General features: G+C 40.4%; 1 protein-coding gene across 1 annotated transcript in view; it reads right to left on the minus strand.

Annotated features, from left to right (window-relative positions):
• Nucleotides 1-14,013, minus strand: part of ARFGEF3 (ARFGEF family member 3) — a 202,376-nt gene extending 188,363 nt beyond the window's left edge. The window contains exons 1-2 of the mRNA XM_033235321.1: nucleotides 13,537-14,013; nucleotides 5,289-5,340 (exon numbers count right to left, since the gene is read on the minus strand). Coding sequence (XP_033091212.1) covers nucleotides 5,289-5,340; nucleotides 13,537-13,621 — 137 coding nt within the window. The 5' untranslated portion in view covers nucleotides 13,622-14,013. The remainder of the gene's footprint in view (nucleotides 1-5,288; nucleotides 5,341-13,536) is intronic.
• Between the last annotated feature and the right edge of the window lie 9,336 nt (nucleotides 14,014-23,349).

Here is a 23,349-nt window from a genome sequence, read left to right on the forward strand (position 1 = left end):
GAGGACACAAACAAATGGAAGAACATACCATGCTCATGGATAGGAAGAATCAATATCGTGAAAATGGCCATACTGCCCAAGGTTATTTATAGATTCAATGCCATCCCCATCAAGCTACCAATGACTTTCTTCACAGAATTGGAAAAAACTGCTTTAAAGTTCATATGGAACCAAAAAAGAGCCCGCATTGCCAAGATAATCCTAAGTCAAAAGGACAAAGCTGGAGGCGTCACGCTACCTGACTTCAAACTATACTACAAGGCTACAGTAACCAAAACAGCATGGTACTGGTACCACAACAGAGAAATAGACCAATGGAACAGAACAGAGTCCTCAGAAATAATACCACATCTACAGCCATCTGATCTTTGACAAACCTGAGAGAAACAAGAAATGGGGAAAGGATTCCCTATTTAATAAATGGTGCTGGGAAAATTGGCTAGCCATAGTAGAAAGCTGAAACTGGATCCTTTCCTTACCCCTTATACGAAAATTAATTCAAGATGGATTAGAGACTTAAATGTTAGACCTAATACCATAAAAACCCTAGAAGAAAATCTAGGTAGTACCATTCAGGACATAGGCATGGGCAAGGACTTCATGTCTAAAACACCAAAAGCAACGGCAGCAAAAGCCAAAATTGACAAATGGGATCTCATTAAACTAAAGAGCTTCTGCACAGCAAAAGAAACTACCATCAGAGTGAACAGGCAACCTACAGAATGGGAGAACATTTTTGCAACCTACTCATCTGACAAAGGGCTAATATCCAGAATCTACAAAGAACTCAAACAAATATACAAGAAAAAAACAAACAACCCCATCAAAAAATGGGGAAAGGATATGAACAGACATTTCTCAAAAGAAGACATCCATACAGCCAACAGACACATGAAAAAATGCTCGTCATCACTCGCCATCAGAGAAATGCAAATCAAAACCACAATGAGATACCATCTCACACAGTTAGAATGGCAATCATTAAGAAGTCAGGAAACAATAGATGTTGGAGAGGATGTGGAGAAATAGGAACACTTTTACACTGTTGGTGGGATTGTAAACTAGTTCAACCATTATGGAAAACAGTATGGCGATTCCTCAAGGATCTAGAACTAGATGTACCATATGACCCAGCCATCCCACTACTGGGTATATACCCAAAGGATTATAAATTACTCTACTACAAAGACACATGCACACGTATGTTTATTGCGGCACTATTCACAATAGCAAAGACTTGGAATCAACCCAATGTCCATCTGTGACAGACTGGATTAAGAAAATGTGGCACATATACACCATGGAATACTATGCAGCCATCAAAAAGGATGAGTTTGCGTCCTTTGTAGGGACATGGATGCAGCTGGAAACCATCATTCTTAGCAAACTATCACAAGAAGAGAAAACCAAACACCGCATGTTCTCACTCATAGGTGGGAAGTGAACAATGAGATCACTTGGACTCGGGAAGGGGAACATCACACACTGGGGCCTATCATGGGGAGGGGGGAGGAGGGAGGGATTGCATTGGGGAGTTATAAATGATATAAACGTTATGCACATGTACCCTAGAACTTAAAGTATAATAAAAAATAAAAATAAAATAAAATAAAAACAAAAAAAAAATAAAAATAAAAATGAAAGAACAGCTTTGAGGCCAGGCGTGGTGGCTCACGCCTGTAATCCCAGCCCTTTGGGAGGCCGAGGCAGGCGGATCACGAGGTCAGGAGATCGAGACCATCCTGGCTCACACGGTGAAACCCCGTCTCTACTAAAAATACAAAAAATTAGCCGGGCCTGGTGGCGGGCACCTGTAGTCCCAGCTACTCGGGAGGCTGAGGCAGGAGAATGGCGTGATCCCGGGAGGCAGAGCTTGCAGTGAGCCAAGATCATGCCACTGCACTCCAGTCTGGGAGACAGAGCGAGACTCCATCTCAAAAACAAACAAACAAACAAACAAAAAAAGGCTCATATCTGCTGTGTCTCATTCATATGGTTCAATTCTCTGTACAAAAATGCTCGATGATCTCATTGTGCATCTAAACATAATAATGTCCATTCTTTTGAATAGTAAGATGATGTATCTTTGTACATTAGGATAATCTTCATCATTAGGGGAAATACTCTGAGTTGAATTTCTAATAATGGTGAAAATATGTAAAGAAATGTACATATGCATATATTCATCCATAGTCTCTCATCTGACACCCCTCCCACCAATTTTGTCAACAGCTCCTGTAGGTGCACAAGATAGGTAGCTGGCTCTGGGGTAAAGCAAAAGATCATTGAATAAAATAAAGCCAAATAAGTAAAAGGAGAACCAAAAATATGTCCTTGGACACATTGAAACCATATTCTCTCCAGCTCTTCTGGCCACACACATACACATGAACACTAGACAAAGAAGGTCATTATATAATGATAAAGGGATCAATTAAGCAAGAGACTATAACAATTCTAAATATATGTATGTGCCCAACAATTAAACATTCCCAGCCAGTGGAGCAGAAGCCTCTTCTGTTGCTCCTCACACTGAAGACCGACATTTTATCACAAACCCAGAACCACAGAAAACCTCACTGCTAGGTTAAACAACACTTTGGATGAGGAAACCACCTTTAGAGCAGAGTTTATCAAACTCTTTTACAAACAGTCACTAAGAAAAGGTTAAGATTCTGTTTTTCACGTGTTTTAAGTTAGCATTCAAATTTTTTCATCATAATTTTAATTGTGAAGGCTGTAATTCTGGAACACTGGAATTATTAAAATTTTCAATTAAAACATATCACTCTCGAAATTTATCTCGTGAATATGACAGCAATTTGAAAAACATCTTCATCCATCAAAAAAGGTGAACAAACTCTTCTTTAACAGTAAAAAATGCTGTATTGTTATTTTTCTCCTTGAATTTATTATATTTCCATTCCATTTTCCCCAAATAATTTTCTCCAATATATTTTAATGCTAGAAAGCCTTTTATTAATCTCCATACTATACTTCTCTCTTAAGAAAAAGTATGTATAAAGTAATTTTTAAAATATTTCCTGTAACCATAAGGCTTTAAAATGTTCAATTATAAGCAATCATTACTAATGCACAAAATTGGTCCAAAGAACATTAATAATTATTTATCAAATGTCAATACGGTTAGCATGGAAATATACTTTTATTAAAAATAAATTTCTAAAGAAATGGAGTTTGTTTATATTTCCCCCAGCTAGTTCATATGCCTATGGAGAAGTATTTTTTATTGCTATACAGTAAGGTAGAATTTAGCACAAATTCCGTATCAGTTCTTTACCTTTATAGTTGTAAGCAGTAAGAAACCTTGTTTACATAAATAATAAGGGAATGAAGGAGACATCATCAAAAAAAATCTTTTCGTCTATCATCTTATAGTTCCTTCAATATTGCTGAAAGTGAAGAAGTTAAAACTACCTAACTTGAAAAATGATGTGTTTCCTGGTCCTTATAATCACTCCCTTTAACTGTATGGACACTAGTATTTTCATAGTTCTTTGTGGGTGGGACAAGATCTCTGTACCCCAGGGCGACACACTACTGTAAGACACAGGTGGGTAACAGGTGTGGTTTTCTCTGTCAAGCAAGAGCAGAGTGACCGTAAAAGGTGAGGTGGAAAAGAAGACGTGGCAACATCAGTTTTGAAGCAAATCAGTTTTAAGAAACAGAACTTAGAGAAGTTCGGAGCCAGGAAATTGCCTTCTTTAAACTATCCATGCCTTCACAGCTCATAGAAAGTCCTCACATCCTCCTATGCGCTGGACACTCCAGCTGTACCACCTCTCCACTAGACAAACATGTTGTTGCCAAACATTCTGTTCATGTATAAGCTTTGTACACACAAAAATGTACTTAGTTTAACACATGGATTCCCTTACAACATGTAAACCTACAAGTTTATGCAGCTGCTACAGGAAAAGTAATGAATTTTTTAAAAAGATAGAAACATAAATTTTGTTCAATCTACTTAAAAAGAGAGAAAATATCTAATCACAGTATCCTGAGAACATAGAAACCACACTCAACAAAGGGTTATAGTCCAATATATTTTATAATCTCAAAGAAAACCCTGGAAACAGCCCAAATGTTATTAAACAACAGGAAAACTGCTAAATGAATTATGCTACAGCCATATAATGGAAGTATATGTAACATTTTAATTTGAAGAACATATACTGGCATTAGAAAATATTCTATATGGTATTGAGTAAAAAAAACCAAGCAGGCAACAAAGTCGTGAATAAAATTTTATATTAATTTATAAAAATATATGTGTATAGAAAAAGACATTTAAGCAAATCTATTAAACTTTTCAGTGATCATCCTTAGGTGATAAAGTTATGAACAACTTTCTTTTTTATTCTATTGTTCTTTCCAATTTTCTACAGAGGGCAGGCATTTCTCTCCCAGTGAGGGTTGGGGGAAGGCATAGGGGGAGGTGAACAAGGTGGGGAAACAGGCTCCCTATCTCTGGGCTGCTGCATCTGGCTGTGGACTTCACAACCAGTAAGATGATGTTCATCCAGGGTTGCCAAACAGAGCTTAAATCCACACTACCTGGTATAGGGGTGCATCCCCATCAGAGGGAGTACAATTTTCTTTCTACTCCTTCACATAAGTTTTGATCATGTCTCTCCTTGACCAATTTGATCCTTTTACCATGGACTTCCATGACTGGTTCCTTTAGGTCACTGATTTCATTCCCTCCACAGACAGGTGAAGCGAATGCAATTAGGTTCATATCATGCTAACCTCATGAAATATCCCAGCTCATGGGTGCAAGAAAGCCTTTAGTCAGCAAGTAAAATGCTATGCTATGGTTTGAATGTGTCCCCACCAAAAGTAAGTGTTGGAAACGTAATCCCCAATGCAACAGTATTGGGACGTCAGGCCTAATGAGAGGTGATCTGGCCATGAGGGCTCTGCCCCATGAATGGATGAATGCGGTTATGACAGGAGTGGGGCTTTGTTAGAAAAGGGTGCATTCAGTCCCCTTCTCTCTTCTCTGTTCCACCCTCTTTTTGTCCTTCTACCTTTCGGATGATGCAGCAAGAAGGCCCTCGCTAGATGTGGCCCCTTGATCTTGGACTTCTCAGCCTCCAGAACCATGAACCAGTAAATTTCTGTTCGTTATAAATCACCCAATCTGTAGTATTCCATTATAGCAGCACAAAACAAACTAAGACACACTGTAAATCAATGTGGTTATCTGGGCCTTCAATGGGCAATATTGACTTCTGTGATATTATACAATGTCCATCTCCTACCTCAGTACATGTGGAGGGATCTTGACAATGGTATCCAAACCACCCAGAGTTTCTGCAAAAGAAAAATTACAAAGTTAAAAATAAATATTTAAACACTGAGAATATACACTGTACATGAATTTCTCTGTTAGTTTCTCTTTTCCCCAGGAATTCCTCTAATTATAAACTAGTCAATTCTCAATTATCTGCATGCACGTCTTTCATATTTTAAAATCCTTTTCCCTTGAGAGTCCCAGAGATTTCCCTGGACCTTGCAAACTACTGGGGAGGGAAAAGTTAAAAATTAGGGCACATTTCCCTATACAGATAAAGAACAAATAGTTAAATTCCTAATCTGAACCACTGAATCTAGTTACAACTGACTAAGATACTATATTCTTGTCATAAAAATAGAGAAAGAAGAGCTGTGTCCTTGGAAATACTGTTTCAATATCCTTACACAATAATTCATACTTGTGAAAGACTTTCAAATTCACAAAGCACTTACACAACATCTCATTATTCTCACACACATTTGTGACATGTTAGATTAAATTTTTTTTTAAATTACAGTATAGTTAGGATATCGATTGGAAGGCTCACATCCAAATCTCGTTAATCCAACCTGGATGTTCAACACTTTACCACTGTTTGTGGATTTTTCACACTATTGCTGCCTCCAATTTTAGAGATAATGAAAAGCTCACCAGTCTCTTCCCCAAAAAACTGTACTATTTCAATCCTTCCAACCTGTCTCCAGTCTTGTAGCTCAAATTGTGTTAACCCCTTTCTTCACTCCTAAGAGTCAGCAAGCCCTGTCTATCTGAATTATTTTCACTGGGGGAGGAGAAACGTCTCTTCCCACCTTGCTCAGAGATCAGAGAGAATAACAAACATGAAATATATATATCAGAGACTCAAGGCTAAGGACAGGCCTGATAGGATCTGGGCTTGATGTGGCCAGTGGAGCAAAAGAGTGGATTTCAGAAAGACAATCAGCAGAACAGAAAGATGAGTTCAGCAGGGTTCTTGGTATCATGAAGACAAGGCCAATGGAGGAAAATAGGACTGAAGTCAATGCCTAAGATAAGACAGGATGACAAGAAAGGGAAGCCCTGAGATGCAGGTACAGGAAGCAGCTCAAAGGCCACACAGGCCAGCGCACCCCACCACTTAGCACAGCAGGGACTGGCACTCAGGACAAGCCGACGCTGCTGCCCAAGGAGAGGCAGTGACAGTGAACAACCAGATCAGCATGGTTTTCCCACAGGACAGAGGGATATATAGTCAACTAAGGCTGGGTAACAGTGCCCAGCTCTATAAGGCTAAGAGCAAGCTAGAAGAAAAGGAAAAGAGAAAAGGCAGTCACACAGCAGCGACTGTGAAACTACACCTCCAAGTGCAGTGAGACTCCCAGGCACATGGGATAAGTGTGGAACCCAAGGCGAAGAGCATCCAAGGTCAAGGTCAAGGAGAAAATGGCCTGCAGCTTTGCGGTAAGCACCCATGACAGAATGGTAGCTGGGGTGGGCACCATGGAAGCATCAAGAACGAAAGCAAAGTTAACCAGGTTCCAGTCCAGCTCCGCTCCAGCTTGTGACGCCGTGGGATCGGGGCAGGTCACTTATCCTCTGTAAGTTTCAGTTCTCTCATCTTTAGAAAGAAGACAATGACACCTTCCTCCTGGGATGCTTGTGAGGAACTGACAGGATCATGATCATAAAGGGCCTGACACGGTTCTTAGTTGCCAGTGCCAATTCCTGTCTCCCTTCTTTGATTCTCTCCCTAAATACTGGACCAGGTCCTTTGCTAGGGACCCAGTGGTGAGAACAGACATGATACGTGAATTCATGGAGTGCACATTCTCATTTCAAAGCATGATAGATGCCAGGAAGGAAAAGACAGGGAATCAGGCAAAAGTAGAAAAGGAGGTCCTACTTTGGACTGCGAGGTCAGGGCTTCCTGCTGGGGGTAATGAGACCATAAATGATTTACTTAAAGTAGATAAGGAGGGGTCACTCCAAGCGGAGTGAATAATAAGTTTGAAATGCTTGGAGAATCCCAACATCTTCCCTGACTCTGTCCTGCCACTTCAGTCCTAGCTGCCACCTTCTATCACCTGGATGACTATACCAGCCTCTGTCCTGAGCTTTCAGCTTTTGGGCTTGCCCCTGAAGCTGCAGTCTCTGCTTAACACAGTAGCCTGAGAGACTCTGTCAGGACCCAAATGACAGCATTTCCTCCACCCCAAATGACTCCCCATCTCATCCTTAGAGAGCCCAACAAGGACTTTCATGATCTGGTCCTCACTTCCTACTTCTCTCCCCTTGCTCCAGCCCCCTGACTCCTTGCTCTTTCCTGAAGCCATCAGATAGATGTTTTCCCAACTAGGAGCCTCCCTTTTAGTAAGGTTTTCCGTGAATACCCTATTTAAATGGCAATTCCCCCTTTACTCCACGCACCTCCTATCTTCTTCACCATTTTATGTTTTCCCTTTCTTAGCTCTTATCACTCTCTTTGCTGTCATGTATATTTTATTTATTTATCTTGATTATTGGCTGTCATCTCTCCAAGAGTCTGTAAACTCTTGGATCTTTTTGCCTGTTTTGCTCACCATGTTATCCCTAACACTTGGAACAGTACCAGGCACGTAGTAGGTACTCACTAAATATTTGCTGAATTAATGAAGTAAGAGGGAGCACAGGGTAGCTGAGCAACTGAAAGAAGATCAGCGTGGCTGAAATTCAGAGAGCAAGGACCCCTCTTTGTCATGAAGGTTTCAGTGGGGAATGACCCTTCTCTCCCATAAGGGTCTCAGAGGGGGATGACCCCTCTCTCTCATGAGAGTCTCCATGTGGGATGCTCCTCTCTCTCATGAGGGTGGTATAGGACAAGGCTGTGGGGCAGGTAGGAGCCAGGCCATGTAGGGGTGGACAGAACACACTAGGGACTTTTGTTTTTATCCTAATGGGATGCTATTCAGTGTTTTAACATGGCATGTCATGAAAAGATTGGGGTTTTCCAAGGTGACACTACTTGGGAAAAAGAACTTGAGCAGACAAGGAAGGAGCAGTTAGGAGGCTGTTGCAGAAGTCCAGATCAAAAGAGAAGGCAGCTTATTCTGGAGAGCTGGCAACAGAGGTAGAAAGAAGTGGATAGCCTTAACATATACTTAGGAGGTAAAAATGAGTAGAGCTTGGGCGACGGACTAGGTAAAATGGCAAATTACAGAAATGTATCAAGGATGACTCTAGATTTCAGGTTAATGCAACTGGACAGGTGATGACATCAACTGATCATTTAGAAACACCAGAGGTGAGTGAGATTTGGCAGTGAGGTAGAGGTGGGGAAGAACACAAGGTCACTTTGAGCCTTGTTGAGCTGAGTGCCTGTGAGCCATTCAGGTGGAGATGTTCAGTAGGTAGCTATGTTGCGGGGTGTGGGTTTCAGAGCACTGGTGTCGACTAGTGATATAAATGTGGGCATCACATTCACAGAAATGGAGCTGAAGCCATGGGTATGTGTGTGTTCAACTCCAGAAGAAATGGGAGTAAGAGATGAGGGCTCAAAGTTATCCCTTGAGAAACTCAAATATTTACAGCTGGGGAGAGAATCTGGAGCTGTCAAAGGAGACAGAGTGGCTCAAGAACCAAGACGGAGCTGGTAGGGTGTGGTCATAGAAGTCAAGGTAAAGTAGGTGCCCAGGTGTGTCTAGTGTCACCAGGAGGACCTGTGAGATGGGAGTGAGAATGGTCTGCCAGCTGGACGGCTGTATGTTACTGTTCCTCAGTAACTGTGAGATGGTGGGATAATGGAGGTGAAAGGCATATGACAGCAACATGAAGACAGAGTAGAAGGTGAGAACACACATACAATTTCTACACTTTTTAGGGAGTTTGGCTGTGAAGTAATAACCTATGGCTGGAAGAAAAAGCAGGTGGATAGATAGAGAGAAGGCTGCTGGTTGGATAGATGTACCCTCTTCTCCTACTTGGCCTTCATGCCTCTAGTTTCTTTCCTCGCTACTCCATTTTCCACATCTATTCTGCATAAGGCCCCTGATAGACATAAAATACTAAAAGTAGGACTTGGTTGCTTCCAACTTTCCTGTTCTGCAATTCTATTTCATCCCATCACAGCCTAGCTCACAAGCCCCCAGGACTGCCAGTTCCGGAAGTTCTTTCTGCCTTTCCCCAAGCCAACCCTCTATCCAATTCATTCCTTTCTACTCCCTGGCCAGGCCATTCCTCACCAACAAAAACAACCAACCAGGTAACACTAAATAAAGAGAAGATACATACATATGCCTTGTTAGTTATTCTACAGCCATTAACACTGATTTTCAGAGAAGTATCATGACAAAGTAGACAAAGTAGAAGAAGATGCTAAAGTTAAAAAACACATGACAATATGCCATATGTGCTATGACCTTTTGCAAAGGGAAAGACTCCAAAATGTCAACAGTGTTATCTCTGGATAGGGAGACTGCAGATTATTTTAATTTTTTCTTTATGTGGTTCCATTATTTGCAACATTCTAAAGTGAACATATATAACTCTTATAAATAGAAAAAGATGAATATTATTTAAAACTCAAGCAAGCAGTTAAAGTATTGATTTACTTATTGAATGTCTGCCTTCCACTATAGGTGCAGAAGCAACCAAAGAAGCATAAATGGCAGTCCCTGTACTAAAGAGCTCACTACACTGTTGACACGTATTGTTTTGATTGACCAGTGTCCATTCCCCTGGCTTCTGAAGAAGCATCCTAATTATACTTCCAGGAAACCATTTTCCCCAGCTCTGAATTTCAGTGGAACTTGTAGCCTAGGCCTAAAGCAGTTATTCCCTTCCATTCTTTGACTAGAGGACTGGTTCAAGGATACTCACATGAACCATCAGGACAAAGAGAACAAGGGAAACCAAGGATCGAGCAGGAGTGCCTGGAAAGTCTACTCTCTTGATATGATCTAAATATGGTGACGATCATCTATCTCAAAATGGTCTCAGTGAGGAATGATGCCTCTCTCCCTTGAGGGTCTCAGAGTGAGATGACCCCTCTCTCCCATGGGGGTCTCAGTCTCAGTGAGGGATGACCCCTCTCTCTCATGAGTGTCTCAGTGGGGAATGACCCCCTCTCTCCTGAGGGTCTAAGTAAGGCACGATCCCTCTCCCATGAGGGTCTCAGAGGGAGATGACCCCTCTCTCCCATGAGGGTCTCAGTGGGGGAATAACACCTCTCTCCCATGAGGGTCTCAGTCTCAGTGAGGGATGACCCCTCTCTCCCATGTGGGTCTAAGTAAAGGATGATCTCTTTCCCATGAGGGTCTCAGAGGAGGATGACTTCTCTCTCCTATGAGGGTCCCAGAGGGGGATGCTTCCTCTCTCCCATGAGGGTCTAAGTGAGGATGACCCCTATCTCCCACAATGGTTTAAGTAGGGGATGGCCCCTTTCTCCTATGAGGGTCTAAGTAGGGGATGACCCCTCTCTCCACAAGGGTCTCAGTGGAGAATGACCCCTCTCTCTCATGAGGGTCTAAGTGAGAGATAACTTCCCTTTAATGATGGTCTAAGTGGAGGATGAGCCCTGTTTTCCTGGGATGGTCTAAGTTTATTGTTGCCTCTTTTCATGAAATGGTCTAAGTGTGTTGATTCATGAGCCCAAAACCGTGGAGACCCATGCAGAGCATGTCAGTCAACCCACAAAGAGCAGGACAAGATCCCTGAAACAGTGTCTAATTCCTAAATCACAGCTATTCTTGCAAGGGGTATTTTAGTTAAAGGAGTAAATAAATCCTGTTTTGTGTACGTCAGTTTAAACTAGTTTTTTTGTCTCTTGCACCCAACATATTTGTCAATTATACTGCCCATAAGAGCCTACCTGTGCACACAATCAACTACTATCCAAAATAGTAGGTACCCTAAGAGAGTCATGAAGGCAAGGATCTGAAGCCAGACAAGCAACTGATCCTATTGAGGAGCTCAGAGAATGTTTCCTAAACAAGTTGGACCTTGCACATTCTGAAAAGGGAATCCCGACAGAAGGACTAGCATGAGCAAAAGCAAAGAGAGAAGTGTGCCACACAGCATGTTCAACAAAGTGCTGTAGCTGACTGCCACTAGATGGTTGAATCTTGGTTGGGGAGTGACAAGAACAGAGGCTGGGGCTAGATTCTGAAGAGCATTCTGAGGAATTTACACATTAATCTAGAAATAAATTATGGGGGTTGAAGAGTGACTGGTGTTTTGTATTCTAAACAGTGATGGGCAGTGGAAATGGACTGGAGTGGGAAAGACAACAGGAAAACCTGTCTCTATGCCTTTGTTCATGTCTCCAGCATGCTCTTCTAACAAATTCCTTATAGGGGACATTTTATTCATCCATATATCCCACTGCTCAGTACCAGGGAGGTCTTAATAAATGTTTGCTAAATAAAGAAGCAAAGGAAAGAAGGAAGTCATAGCTTCCCCATTCTTCAAGTGAAATCTGCTTCAAAAGCTCCACCAGCTCACACCAATTCTCCCCCAATCCATGGGCCCCATATTTATCCTCCCTTCTTTGACTTGTTTTGCTGGTTTGGTCAATCCAACTGCACAATGAATGCCCTGCACTATTATTTAACGATTTCATGCACTTCTGTCTTGTCTTGCTAATTACAGAACAATCACTGGGAAAGGAAGCACCTCCACTCAGGCTGGTTTTTTTCAGACTTGACTCGAATAATCTACCTGCCTCAATGCTCAGCCTCCCCAATGGCTTTAAAGGACCTAAACTCAGCAACGTTGTGGTTTAACTTAATAAGACGTTGATGCCAGTATTCAAACTTATTAAAATACTGATCCTCCTCCCTATTTATCTAACTCTGCCTAATTTGCTGCAAAATAATAACGAATACTAGGAATGGCATGTTTAAAGCACAATTGGGCCCTGCTTTATCATGTTACCCAGCCATCTGTGACCCTTCATTAGAGGCATTTTGGAATCTAGCTTTGAACCACTCTGCTGAATGACAATGGCAACGCAAAAATAGTAATGTGGCTTTAAGAGCCTTACTGCTCTCTCAGATTTCTGGTCCATTTTTCTCGAACAGTAAGCTAAAATGGTCAAGTGCTGGTTCTATCTACAAGACAAACTTCCTAGGCAATATTCTAGATAATTTTGTGACGATAGGCACAGGTTTAAAAAAAAAGATGCTGCTATAATTGTCTGTACACACACCCAAACATGTGAATTAAGACCATCTACATATTAAGAGTCACCTAAACCACTCAAAATTTTACATTTAGTGGAAAGCCTGCTAAAGGCTCTTCTCTATCTCAGGCTGCATCAACGCACACACAGTGTCATGACAGACAGTGATGGTTCTTGGTTGCAAGGGAAAGGGAGTCAACTTCATTTTTCAATTGAGTGGCAACTGAGACATCACATCAGGCTCCGGCAAGGCAAAGCGAGGAGCCCGCAGAGCTAGCTGCGCTGGCTTCTTCTTGGCCTTTCCTTTCTAAAAAGCAGCACCACCACCCGAAGTATGCTTCTGATCTATATGCATTACCATTCTGACCATTTTGATTGCCCAAACCCAGCCTAATTGAAATGTCTTTCCGTTTTTTTCCGCTGCTGAGTTCTGCAACCTGAGTCTGAAGAGAAACACAAATTTGCTCCCTGGAACTTATTTCAATGCTAGCACAGCTCATAAACCTAAAATCCCATCTGTCTGAAGGGCAGACCACAACAGAATTGCCGAGGTAACATGATCCCCGCCCGCATGTTGTTTTTCAAGTGCAATAACCATGAAAGCTAACACTTAGCAAGCTGACCTCTATCAGGAAAACCAAACTAAATAAGCCTTTCCTTCCTGGTTCCACTCGCCAAGGATTCCACATCGGGGTTGTTGGTTTAACTTCCCTCTTCCCTAGAGGCGCTTCGCTATCAGGCCCCAGGTTTCGCACCGGCTCCGGGCGGGTCCTGCCTAACTCGGCGATGGGGAAGCATCGTCCCCAGCGCCGGGACCGGGAGAAGGGGGCCGCCAGGAGGGGAGGACAGCGGTTCCCGGGGAAGGTTTTGGAGAGTGAAAGAGACCGGAGGGGAGGCGGCTGATGTCCACGCCCGAGCCAAGACTCTCAAATCCCACATCAATTTCCCGAGGCGACTCTCGCAATTGCGCGAACGGCACCCATGACCGACGCTCCGCGAAAGCCCCACGCGCGGAGGCGCGGGTTCAGCCCCGGCCGCGCGGCCCTCCCTCCGCGGCGAACAGGTACCGGGCGCTTACCCAGGGCCCAGGTGCAGCTCTCCTTGATGGCTTTGTACTTGCTCCCGGACGCCTCCTTCTGCAGCTTCCTCAGGATCTCTTCCATCTTGACCTTCCAGGCGCCGGGCCGCCGCCCACAGGGAGAGAAGCGCGGGCGAGCCGGGCCGGGGACGCCGCCGCTGCCTGGCCCTGGGCGCCTAGGCGGCCGCCGCGCGCGCCCCCATGCCGCCCCTGCACCGCTGCTGATGAATCACGCCCGCTCCATGCCGCGAGCCACGTCAGCCCCGCGCCCCGCCCGCCGCCCCGCCCGCCTGGGTCAGGTGCGCTCCGCTCGGCCGCGGCTGCGGGCTGGGGCTGGAGAGTGAGGCTGGAGGCCGCTGACCTGACCGCCGAGGCAGGCCCCGCGGGCGCCGTGCTTCGCGGAAAGGTGGGGACGGATGTCCGGAGCTGGCTCGCCAGCCGCCGGGAGGGAGCGCCTGCTCAGCAGCAGGCGGCGGGAAGCAGGCGGGGAGGGGCCTCCCCGCGGTCCTCGCACCCCCTGCGCCGACGGTGGCCGCGGGCGGAGTCGGAGCAGCCCAGCCCTGACACCCGGACCCCCAGCGTGGTGCAGGCGCCGCGCCCGCTGCATCCCGTCGTCTGCTTAACCAGAAAATTCTTGCGTTCAGTCACAAATAGCTTTTTTTGGCCACTCCCTGTGCAGCGTTGCATACACTGTGCCCCTGCCTGCAGGGAACCTCCAGTCAAGCTTTCAACACGCGGTGGGGCGGTGGGCTGAGGTGGGGCTGGGGTAGAACTTGATGCGCCCCAGGAAACCAGGCCCAGAGAGGCTGAGTTACTTCTCAGACCAAGAATGGATCTCCAAACACGTCCTGAATCCAAAGCCGCTTTCAAAAACCTCTCTCCCCTCCTCTTCCCGTCCTCTCTTGTGCTGAATTGTTGTTGCCCTCTGAAAAATGGTGTGCACAAGGGCAGCCACAGCAGAGGGCCTCTCATTGGGATGAAAACGGGGAGCCCCAGGAGTCTCACGCGGGCGGTGGGGAAGGCAATGTGACAGGGCACTCCGTGTTTCCTTTTTCTTTGAAAATGTTCTGTGGTGGAAGTGAGGATGATGGACTGCAGAGAGGCACACTGGCAGCTGGGAGAACAAAGGTTCTACAGGAATCTAGAAACCAAGTAGGCCAAGGGTGGGTAGGAGGGGAATAAAGGAAAGTATGTCAAGAGATATTGAAGGGTAGAAGCAATAGGATTTAATGACAGAATAGGGGAGAGACGGCGTATATGGGATGGCTTCCAGGTTTCTTGTTTAGGAAATTGGGAGGATGGTGGCCCTATTCTCTAAGTTAAAGAAGAGGAGATAAAAAGGGTTTTGGACTGGGGGGATATATGAGTTCAGTTTTGAATACGTTCAGATTGAAATGATAATGAGATACTTGTAGGTGTTTTTGTTGTTGTTGTTGTTGTTGTTTTGGACAGGAACTCAGGATAGGGCTCTGGGAGGGATGCCAGTATTTGAAGGGTGGTAAATATAGGGAGTTGTTGATGCCTCGAGTTTGACAAAGGTTACACAAGAGAGGGAGTGAGGACCCCCCTAATTCTCAAATGATGGGTACAGGAGCAAGGGCCCAGGGAGGAGGCTGAGAGGAGCAGTCCGAAATCCGAGGTGTGGGGGGTCAGCCAGGGGAGGGAGTGCCATCGGAGGGTGTCCAGCACATGGGGATGTTAGACTTCTCCTTCGGCGCTCTTGGTACTGAGGAGGCAAAACCTACAAAGTCCCAGCCCCAAGGATCTTTCTACCACTACCCTCACGCCCAACGAAGCCATCATTTACAGAAAGGTTAAAAAAAAAAAAAAAGTCAAAACACTGCAGCAGATAACGTACTTGGGTTAAAGAAAATTGTTAACTATTTGGAAAAATATATAGATCACAACTTTATATCATGTAGCAAAATAAATTACAAATGTATTAAAGAATTAAATGATGAAAAGTTTAGAAGAAAGTATAACTGAATATACTTATCTTAATACATTAAGATTATTTCTAACAAACTAAGGCAGAAACTGAAGGAAAAAAGGTCAATAGATTTGACTATCTGAATATTGAAGACCTTTATGTCAAAAGTTCCATACAAAATTAAAAAGCAAATGACACTCTGAGGGGTGGATTGAAGGAAGAAAAGACGATAACTCTAACTCTTAATTATATGTGGATTTATATTTTTTAGTCTATTTTAAAGTATATACTATTTTATAATTAAAAACAATTTTGCTTAAGCTACAAACTAGGAAAATATTTATAATAATGTCAGATATATAAAGTTTGAATAGCTTTGTTAAAAAAAAAGCTTTAACAAAGAATTAAAAAACAAATGCTCCTTCTTTTTTAAAAAAGCCAATAAATATAAAGTCAGTGTACAAAGGAGGGAATACATATAACCCCATAAACTTATGAAAAATGTTCTAGTGCCTAATAAAGAGCACAAACTTTTAAATAAGATGCTATTTTCTATTAATCAAATTGACTAAGATTTTTTAAATGTTATTGAAGGAGCTGAGCAACAAGGTCCTCTCATGTCTTGGGTGCTGGTCAGAGTGTAACTTGGTACTACATTCCTGGAGGGAGGGAGCCTGGATATGTATGTAGCATAGGTATAGCTTTGACTAACAATTCCACTTTTGGGAATTCATCCTAAGGAAGTGATTATGGAAATGGATGAGGATCTTTCTACAAGGATTTCAGTGTGTCTTTCAATTCTAAAAAAAGAGAAAACTAAATATACAACAAGGATATAGATAAATAACCCATGATATATTCATAAAGCATCATATTATATAGTCTTTAAGAATAATGTGGGGGACTAGGCATGTTGGCTTATGCCTATAATCCCAGCACTTTTGGAGGCTGAGGCAGACAGACTGGTTGAGCTGAGGAGTTCAAGAGGAGCCTGAGCAACATGGCAAGACCTCATCTCTACTAAAAGAAAAAAAATTGTTTCTAATTTAAAAAGAATAGGAGAGAAATATTGAATGATATAAAAAGTGGTGTCAGGGACAGTGGCTCACACCTGTAATTCCAGCACTTTGAGATACCAAGGCAGGTGGATCTCCTGAGGTCAGGAGTTCAAGACCAGCCTGACCAACACGGTGAAAACCCCCGCCTACAGTAAAAATACAAAAATTAGCTGGATGTAGTGGCACATGCCTGTAATCCCAGCTACTCGAGAGGCTGAGGCGCAAGAAGCGCTGGAACCGTGAGGCGGAGGTTGCAGTGAGCTGAGATCGCGCCACTGCACTCCAGCCTGGGTGACAGAGCAAGACGTTATCTCAAAAAAAAAAAAAAAAAAGAAAAGAAAAGAAAAAATAAGTGGCTTTTACTATATACTTAAGTAAGCAAATTGTAAAATGCCATGTATTTCTGTATACTACATGATTCCAATTTTATTTAAATATTTGATGTAGACATATATATAAGTTCAAAAATGCATACATATATACATACATATCTATGAAAAGTACACACAAATTATTAAGTGATTATCTTTGGTGGGCTTATGGGTGAGTTTATTTTTCATTAAATATTTTTACTTTTATAATGAGAAGTGTTATTTTTTTTTAAAAAGTGGCACAAAAATGAAATAAAAGTAGTATCCAGGCAACTAGGTCAACATCCAGAGAAAGGACAAAGATAAACACAGAAAATGATATAATGGACGTGAGAGTTAGGATGCCGTGGAAGCCAGACCCGGGAGAAATGATGACTGCAGCCTGGTTGCAGTGGATTAAGAGCCAGTGAAATCACACGGATCAACAACCCAGTCGATGGCTATGAAGGAAAGTAAACACTTTTCTACTGTCTTTCTATAACTCACAGTAGAAAATATGCTTTGCATTGTCATCCAGTATACACATACATGTATAGATATGTTAAAAAACTGAAACAACAGTTTTAGGTATAAAACAGTACTTACTGTTAACTATAATAGTTACTATTAAGTATGATTTCATTCACTGCAGCAGGCATACTTGCCTGTTCCTAAATTCATTCTAGGTTGTGGACATGAGGACAGTGCTACCGGTACAACCACCGTGGTTTGCACTGTGATGCCTATTTCTTCCCAATGTTTTTAATTTTGTTGCTTAAAAATTCTGGCTCACACAAATAAGTTGCTGTGAATGCTATTAATAACAACAGTGAACACTGTTTAGCAATGGAAAGTCTTATTTAATCTTAATCTAAAATGGTTATAAACTTATAATCATTCTTCAATGTATTAAAATAAAGTATTAGTGATTAACTTTCTTCTTTGAGTATCAGCTTTAATATGGATTCAGGATTTTGGAAAGCAGATCTTTTATCAATTTTTTCCTCAATATTTCAAATTTCTCTTTTTGAAATTATTAAAGTTTATAATAGAGACTTGTAATATAATTAAATGATTTTTCTATTCAAAATGTCTTCATTAATTTTCTCTTTATGTGTTACAAAATTGTGGACACATAGTAACCACAGTGATTACTTAAAATTTATTTGTTAGTGTTGGATATATTAAACATCTTGAAATATATTGTTACTTTTTCCCTGTTGATCCAAATTCAGTTAGGTTAAAATGTCAAAAAAATAGTTCTATATGTAAATTCTTTTGGTGAAATATCATTTTCAAAATGCCAAATGAGATTGCTTTTCAAATAGAAAAATACGAATCCCATTCCTGAGTTCATATAATTTAATTAGTACTTTCCTTGTAACAATCAGTAACTTCAGTATGATGCAACATATACATGTTATTTGATGGAAAGGCTAAGTTGTTTTAACAAAGAGCCAACAATGCAGTGGTTTACAAAGCATAGACATTTACTTCTCTCTTAAATTAAACCCTGAGTCAGTAGTCTAGGTTGGTGCAGCAGGTCCCAGGAGATCATTAAGTGACTATGTACCTTAAATGTTACTGTTTCCTCATCCCATAGGGGGTTGTTCTCATTTGTGTGTCTCAGAGATATGTGCCAGGCACATTGTGTTCTAGCCCATAGGAAGAGGAAAAGAGAGCAGAGGAGTCCATGCCTCAGAGGCAGAAGTTACACAAATCTCATATATTGCATTGGTGAAGACAGAGTTGCCGAGATATACCTGAGTAATCACAGCTCTGTTCCTATGGCATAGGGAGGGGAATCATTAGTCTCAGCCACAGATCCAATTTCTGAACAAAACATATGAAAAAGTGAAGGTTCCCTTAATAAAATTAAACAACTATCACTATTTTTGTTTTCAAGTCCAAGAGATTCAGTACAATTGTTAGGATGCAAAATCTTTGTAATGTATAGAACATAGATTTTGAATGATGTACAGAGTAGCTTCTAACAATATTTTAAATTATCTTTCTATGTTTCCTGGTCATATTTACTTCTGAATCACTCACAATTCCATTACAACTTTCCAGTTGAATTTATGTTTCTCAAGTAGTCTTGTGTTAGGTTAAATGGAAACAACACAATAAATCCTTTATAAAAGTCCTATTTTCATACATATTTGGCATAAACTGAAAGTCTAAGTAATGTGAAATATTAGTGTTCTCATTAAGTGGAATTAAACAACCTGTGTCTGCCTGTATGTGCCTAATAAGTATAAATTCTATTCTGTATATTCTTTAGAACTATAATATGTTATGACTTAGAAGTATAATTTTACATTTATCTGCTGATTTATCAAGAATCATATTCACTATAACCATGTATGCTGAGAATAACTTCTTTAGAAGCTGTGTAAGTTTTTTCCTTTTGCTGCATGTATGTAACTAATTATGATAGTAATGCTTTTTCATGAAAACCAATGTGAAATAATGTTGACAAATTTACATATTTTTTTCTTTCTTTGAAAATATTTGAAGGCCTTATGAACAAATTTGGCTTGCTATATTTCAAATGATTTTTTTGGAAGATCTTAAGCTTTTATTTACAAGAAAGTAAATTATTTTTTGTAATGACACATAATACATTTTCGGTGAGTTTTGAGTAATTGACAAGCTACACTTTATCATTATTAAAATGATTTGCACTTCTTTGGCTTATAGTTCAAATAATAGAATTTATTAATTTAAAAAGACATTTCTCTTAATGTTGTCACTATATACATGTCCAAATCTGGCAGTTCTGCCAGAACATGCCTCTGCGTTTTTCACAAAATTGTTTTTATTTCTTCTAATAATAAAATAAACTGTGTTAAGGATAGTTGGTATAACTTTGATTAAAATGTACAATTATCACAAAGTTGAAAAATGCCTGACAATTATGCCTAATTCAAAAAGCACATTGAAAGCTTCTAACTCAGCCAAACCTTGGTGGAAAGTCTTGCTGCCTTTGCCAAGACTAGATGAAGTTCTTCTAAACCTCACTTTATAATTAGCTATAAATTACATTGACAGAAAATGAAACTATAAAACATGAACTCTCCTGATACAATTATGATCAATTCCAGAAAATCAGCTGAGACACCAATGAGCAGAAGAGTGACTGGCTGGCAGTTCCCAGCCAATGCATATATTCATTACCTCCCATTCTCCAGCTGTCACTCAATTCAGTTGTTTGCAGGATTTGTGGCAATGTGGACAGCTCCTGCTAGGAATATACGTGTTGCATTCTGATATCGTAGGCTCCATACTAATTCATTTCTTAATATATTTTTATGAAACAGACTCATTAATTTCACAACCCACTCATGGACAGAAGCATGAAATTTGAAAAACACCAGACCAAAGGAAAATTTGTGATTAAACAGCCTAGTGGTAGGGAGTATATTTATACAATGAAAGAAAAAAAGACATAAAAGCAGGGTTGAAAAAAGGCAGACGGATGCCAGCCTAGTGGGGGAAACAAGTACGCTAAGAAGATGGGAAAGATGGTACCTAGAGTATAGACAGAGTCATTGCCCAGTTAGGGGATGAAGGCCAATTTACAGATATGAGTGGGGGGTGAAGATAGAAAGCTGATTTTTTAATATTGTTTAGTTGTTGATGTAGAGACAGGAATTTGTGGGAGCTACACCTGGTGACTTCTGTTTTTCTCATGAAACAAGAAGACATATGCTGAATGTAAGAGGAGAAATGAATAGATGAAGGACCCAAAATTCGACAATAAGAAAGAGAGCTGACTAAGGATGTGTAGAAGGCTTCATGAAATGTGGAGGACCCAAGTAGTTCCCTCTTTGTGAATGCTTGGGAAGCAGTCCCAATCCCACAGAATTTTCATATCTGACAATGTCTACTGAATTTGCCATTGCTTCAGATCTTGACTCATGATGCTAAATCTATACTTCCAGCTCAAATCTCTGTTATGCTTGTTTTACCTGATACTTAAATCGTCGATCTTTTCACTTACTCTAATGCTTGATTCACAGAATACAGTAGTAAAGAAACTTGTTTACAATATAGAATTATACCCAAATATGCAGCAGTATAATCAGAAAGTAAAATAAGCATATTTTTGGATTACATTCCATTTTGAATTAAATTTAGATGAGTGAAAAGTATTCAATTTGAATATGGCTTATAAAATTATTTATGATCTTCAGCATTTAAAAAAAGGTATTTAATACTTTTAAGTAACTTCTATAAAATATTGTATACCTTTCTTCAAGGAAAAAATTTAAATACCCACAAAACGGGTAACATTAAAAATTATTCACTTTACTTACAATTAAAATGATCTCTTTACTTACAAAATAATTTCCTATTTTAGCAATAATTAATATGCCCTTAAATATGAGACAATTGGACTTTTGCTTCTGGCTGTGATACAGCTTGTATCAGAACCACTTACTGTTGAAAGCAGTTATAAATCTGGATTAAAAAATTAAGACGAGCTGTTTGAAGGCATCTAAACAACCAGGACAGCCAGGACTTGAAGGAACAAGATCTTAGAGAGAAGGAGAATGTACAGAAGTGAGCCTGATGTTATTTGCTTCTTTCCTTGAAGCATTTGCTAGCTCACCTCACAGTGCACAGAAGTCAAGCTAAATATGGTGTTCTAGAGATATCTGGGAATACAAAAATTGGAGTAAGAGAATTTGAATTGAGGAACCAAGATGATGGGGAAAAGGAAATCACAACAGTAGTAGGGCTATATAAAATTATACATAACATTATAAACAACAACCTCACAATGCCTGCCACCTGCTTGTTAATAAAATTTAAATGTTTTGATAGCCATATCTGTATATGTAGATGTATATGTATTTGTACATGTAGTAACTTTTATATAAATGATGTAAATGCCCTTATACATTCTGCTTCCTTTCACTGTACGGTTTGTCACCAACAATTTTTCCTTTTTAATGGCTGCTTATTATTCCATTGTATGACTCTAGCAAACCATTTAATCCATCTATATTGTTGGATTCCAGCTTTTACTATTATAAACAAGACTTCAGTGAACATTGCTGTGGTTATTGTATTACCTACCTATTAGAATATATTCCTAGAGTAAACTCCTAGAAGGGGGAAGTGCTGAGTCAAAAAGGATATACAGTATGAGGCCAGCATTACCAAAACCAGACAAGGACAAAACAAAAAAAGAAAACTACAGGCCAATATCCTTGATGAACACAGGTGCAAAAACCCTCCATGTAATACTAGCAAACCAAATCCAACAGCACATCAAAAAGATTATACATCATGATCAAGTGGGATTTATCCCAGTGATGCAAGGATGGTTCAACATATGCAAATTATTGTGTGATACATCACATTAACAGAATGAAGAACAAAATCCATATGATCATTTCAATAGATGCAGAAAAAACATTTGATAAAATTCAACATTCCTTCATGATAAAAACTCTCAACAAATTAGGTATAGAAGAAACACACCTCAATACAATAAGGGCCATAAATTACAAACCCACAGCTAACATCACATTTAATGGGGGAAAACTTGAAAGCTTTTCCTTTAAGAACTGGAACAAGACAAGGATGCCCATTTTCACCACTTTTATTCAACACAGTACTAGAAATCCTAGGTAGAGCAAGTAGGCCAGAAAAAGAAAGAAATGGCATCCATTGATAAAGACGTCAGATTATCCCTATTTGCAGATAACATGATTTTATATATAAAAATACCTAAAGACTTCACAAAAAAAACTTTCAGAACTGATAAATGAATTCAACAAATTTGCAGGATATAAAACAAACATACAATAATCAATAGCACTTCTGTACACTAATAATAAACTAGCCAAAAAAGAAATCATGAAAGCAACTCCCTTTACAATAGCTGCCAAAAATATTAAAATACCTAGGAATAAATTTAACCAAGGAGGCATAAGATCTTTACAATAAAAATCTATAAAACACCGATTAAAGAAACTGATGAAAACACAAACAAATGGAAAGACACAAACAAATGTTCATAGATTGGAAGAATGAATATTGTCAAAGTGACCATATTACCCACCCAGAACAAGCTACAGATTTAAAGCAATCTCTATCAAAATACAAATGATATTCTTTAAAGAAATAGAAGAAAATTCTGAAATTTGTACAGAACCACAAAAGACTCACAATAGCCAAAACAATGCTGACCAAAAAGAACAAAGCTGGAGGCATCATGCTACCTGATTCAAAATGTATTACAAAGCTATAGTAACCAAAACAGCATGTCACTGGTATAAAAACACACACATAGACCAATGGAACAAAATAGAGAACCCAGAAATAAATCCAGATATTTATAGCCAACTGATTTTTGACAAAGGTGCCAAGAAAACACACCAGGAAAGCACATCCTCTTTAATGAATGCTACTAGGAAAACAGAATATCCATATGAAGAAGAATGAAACTAGATCCCTG

This window comes from Trachypithecus francoisi, unplaced genomic scaffold (genome assembly GCF_009764315.1).
Source record: "Trachypithecus francoisi isolate TF-2019V2 unplaced genomic scaffold, Tfra_2.0 Lachesis_group15, whole genome shotgun sequence".
In the NCBI taxonomy this organism is placed as follows: Eukaryota; Metazoa; Chordata; class Mammalia; order Primates; family Cercopithecidae; genus Trachypithecus; species Trachypithecus francoisi.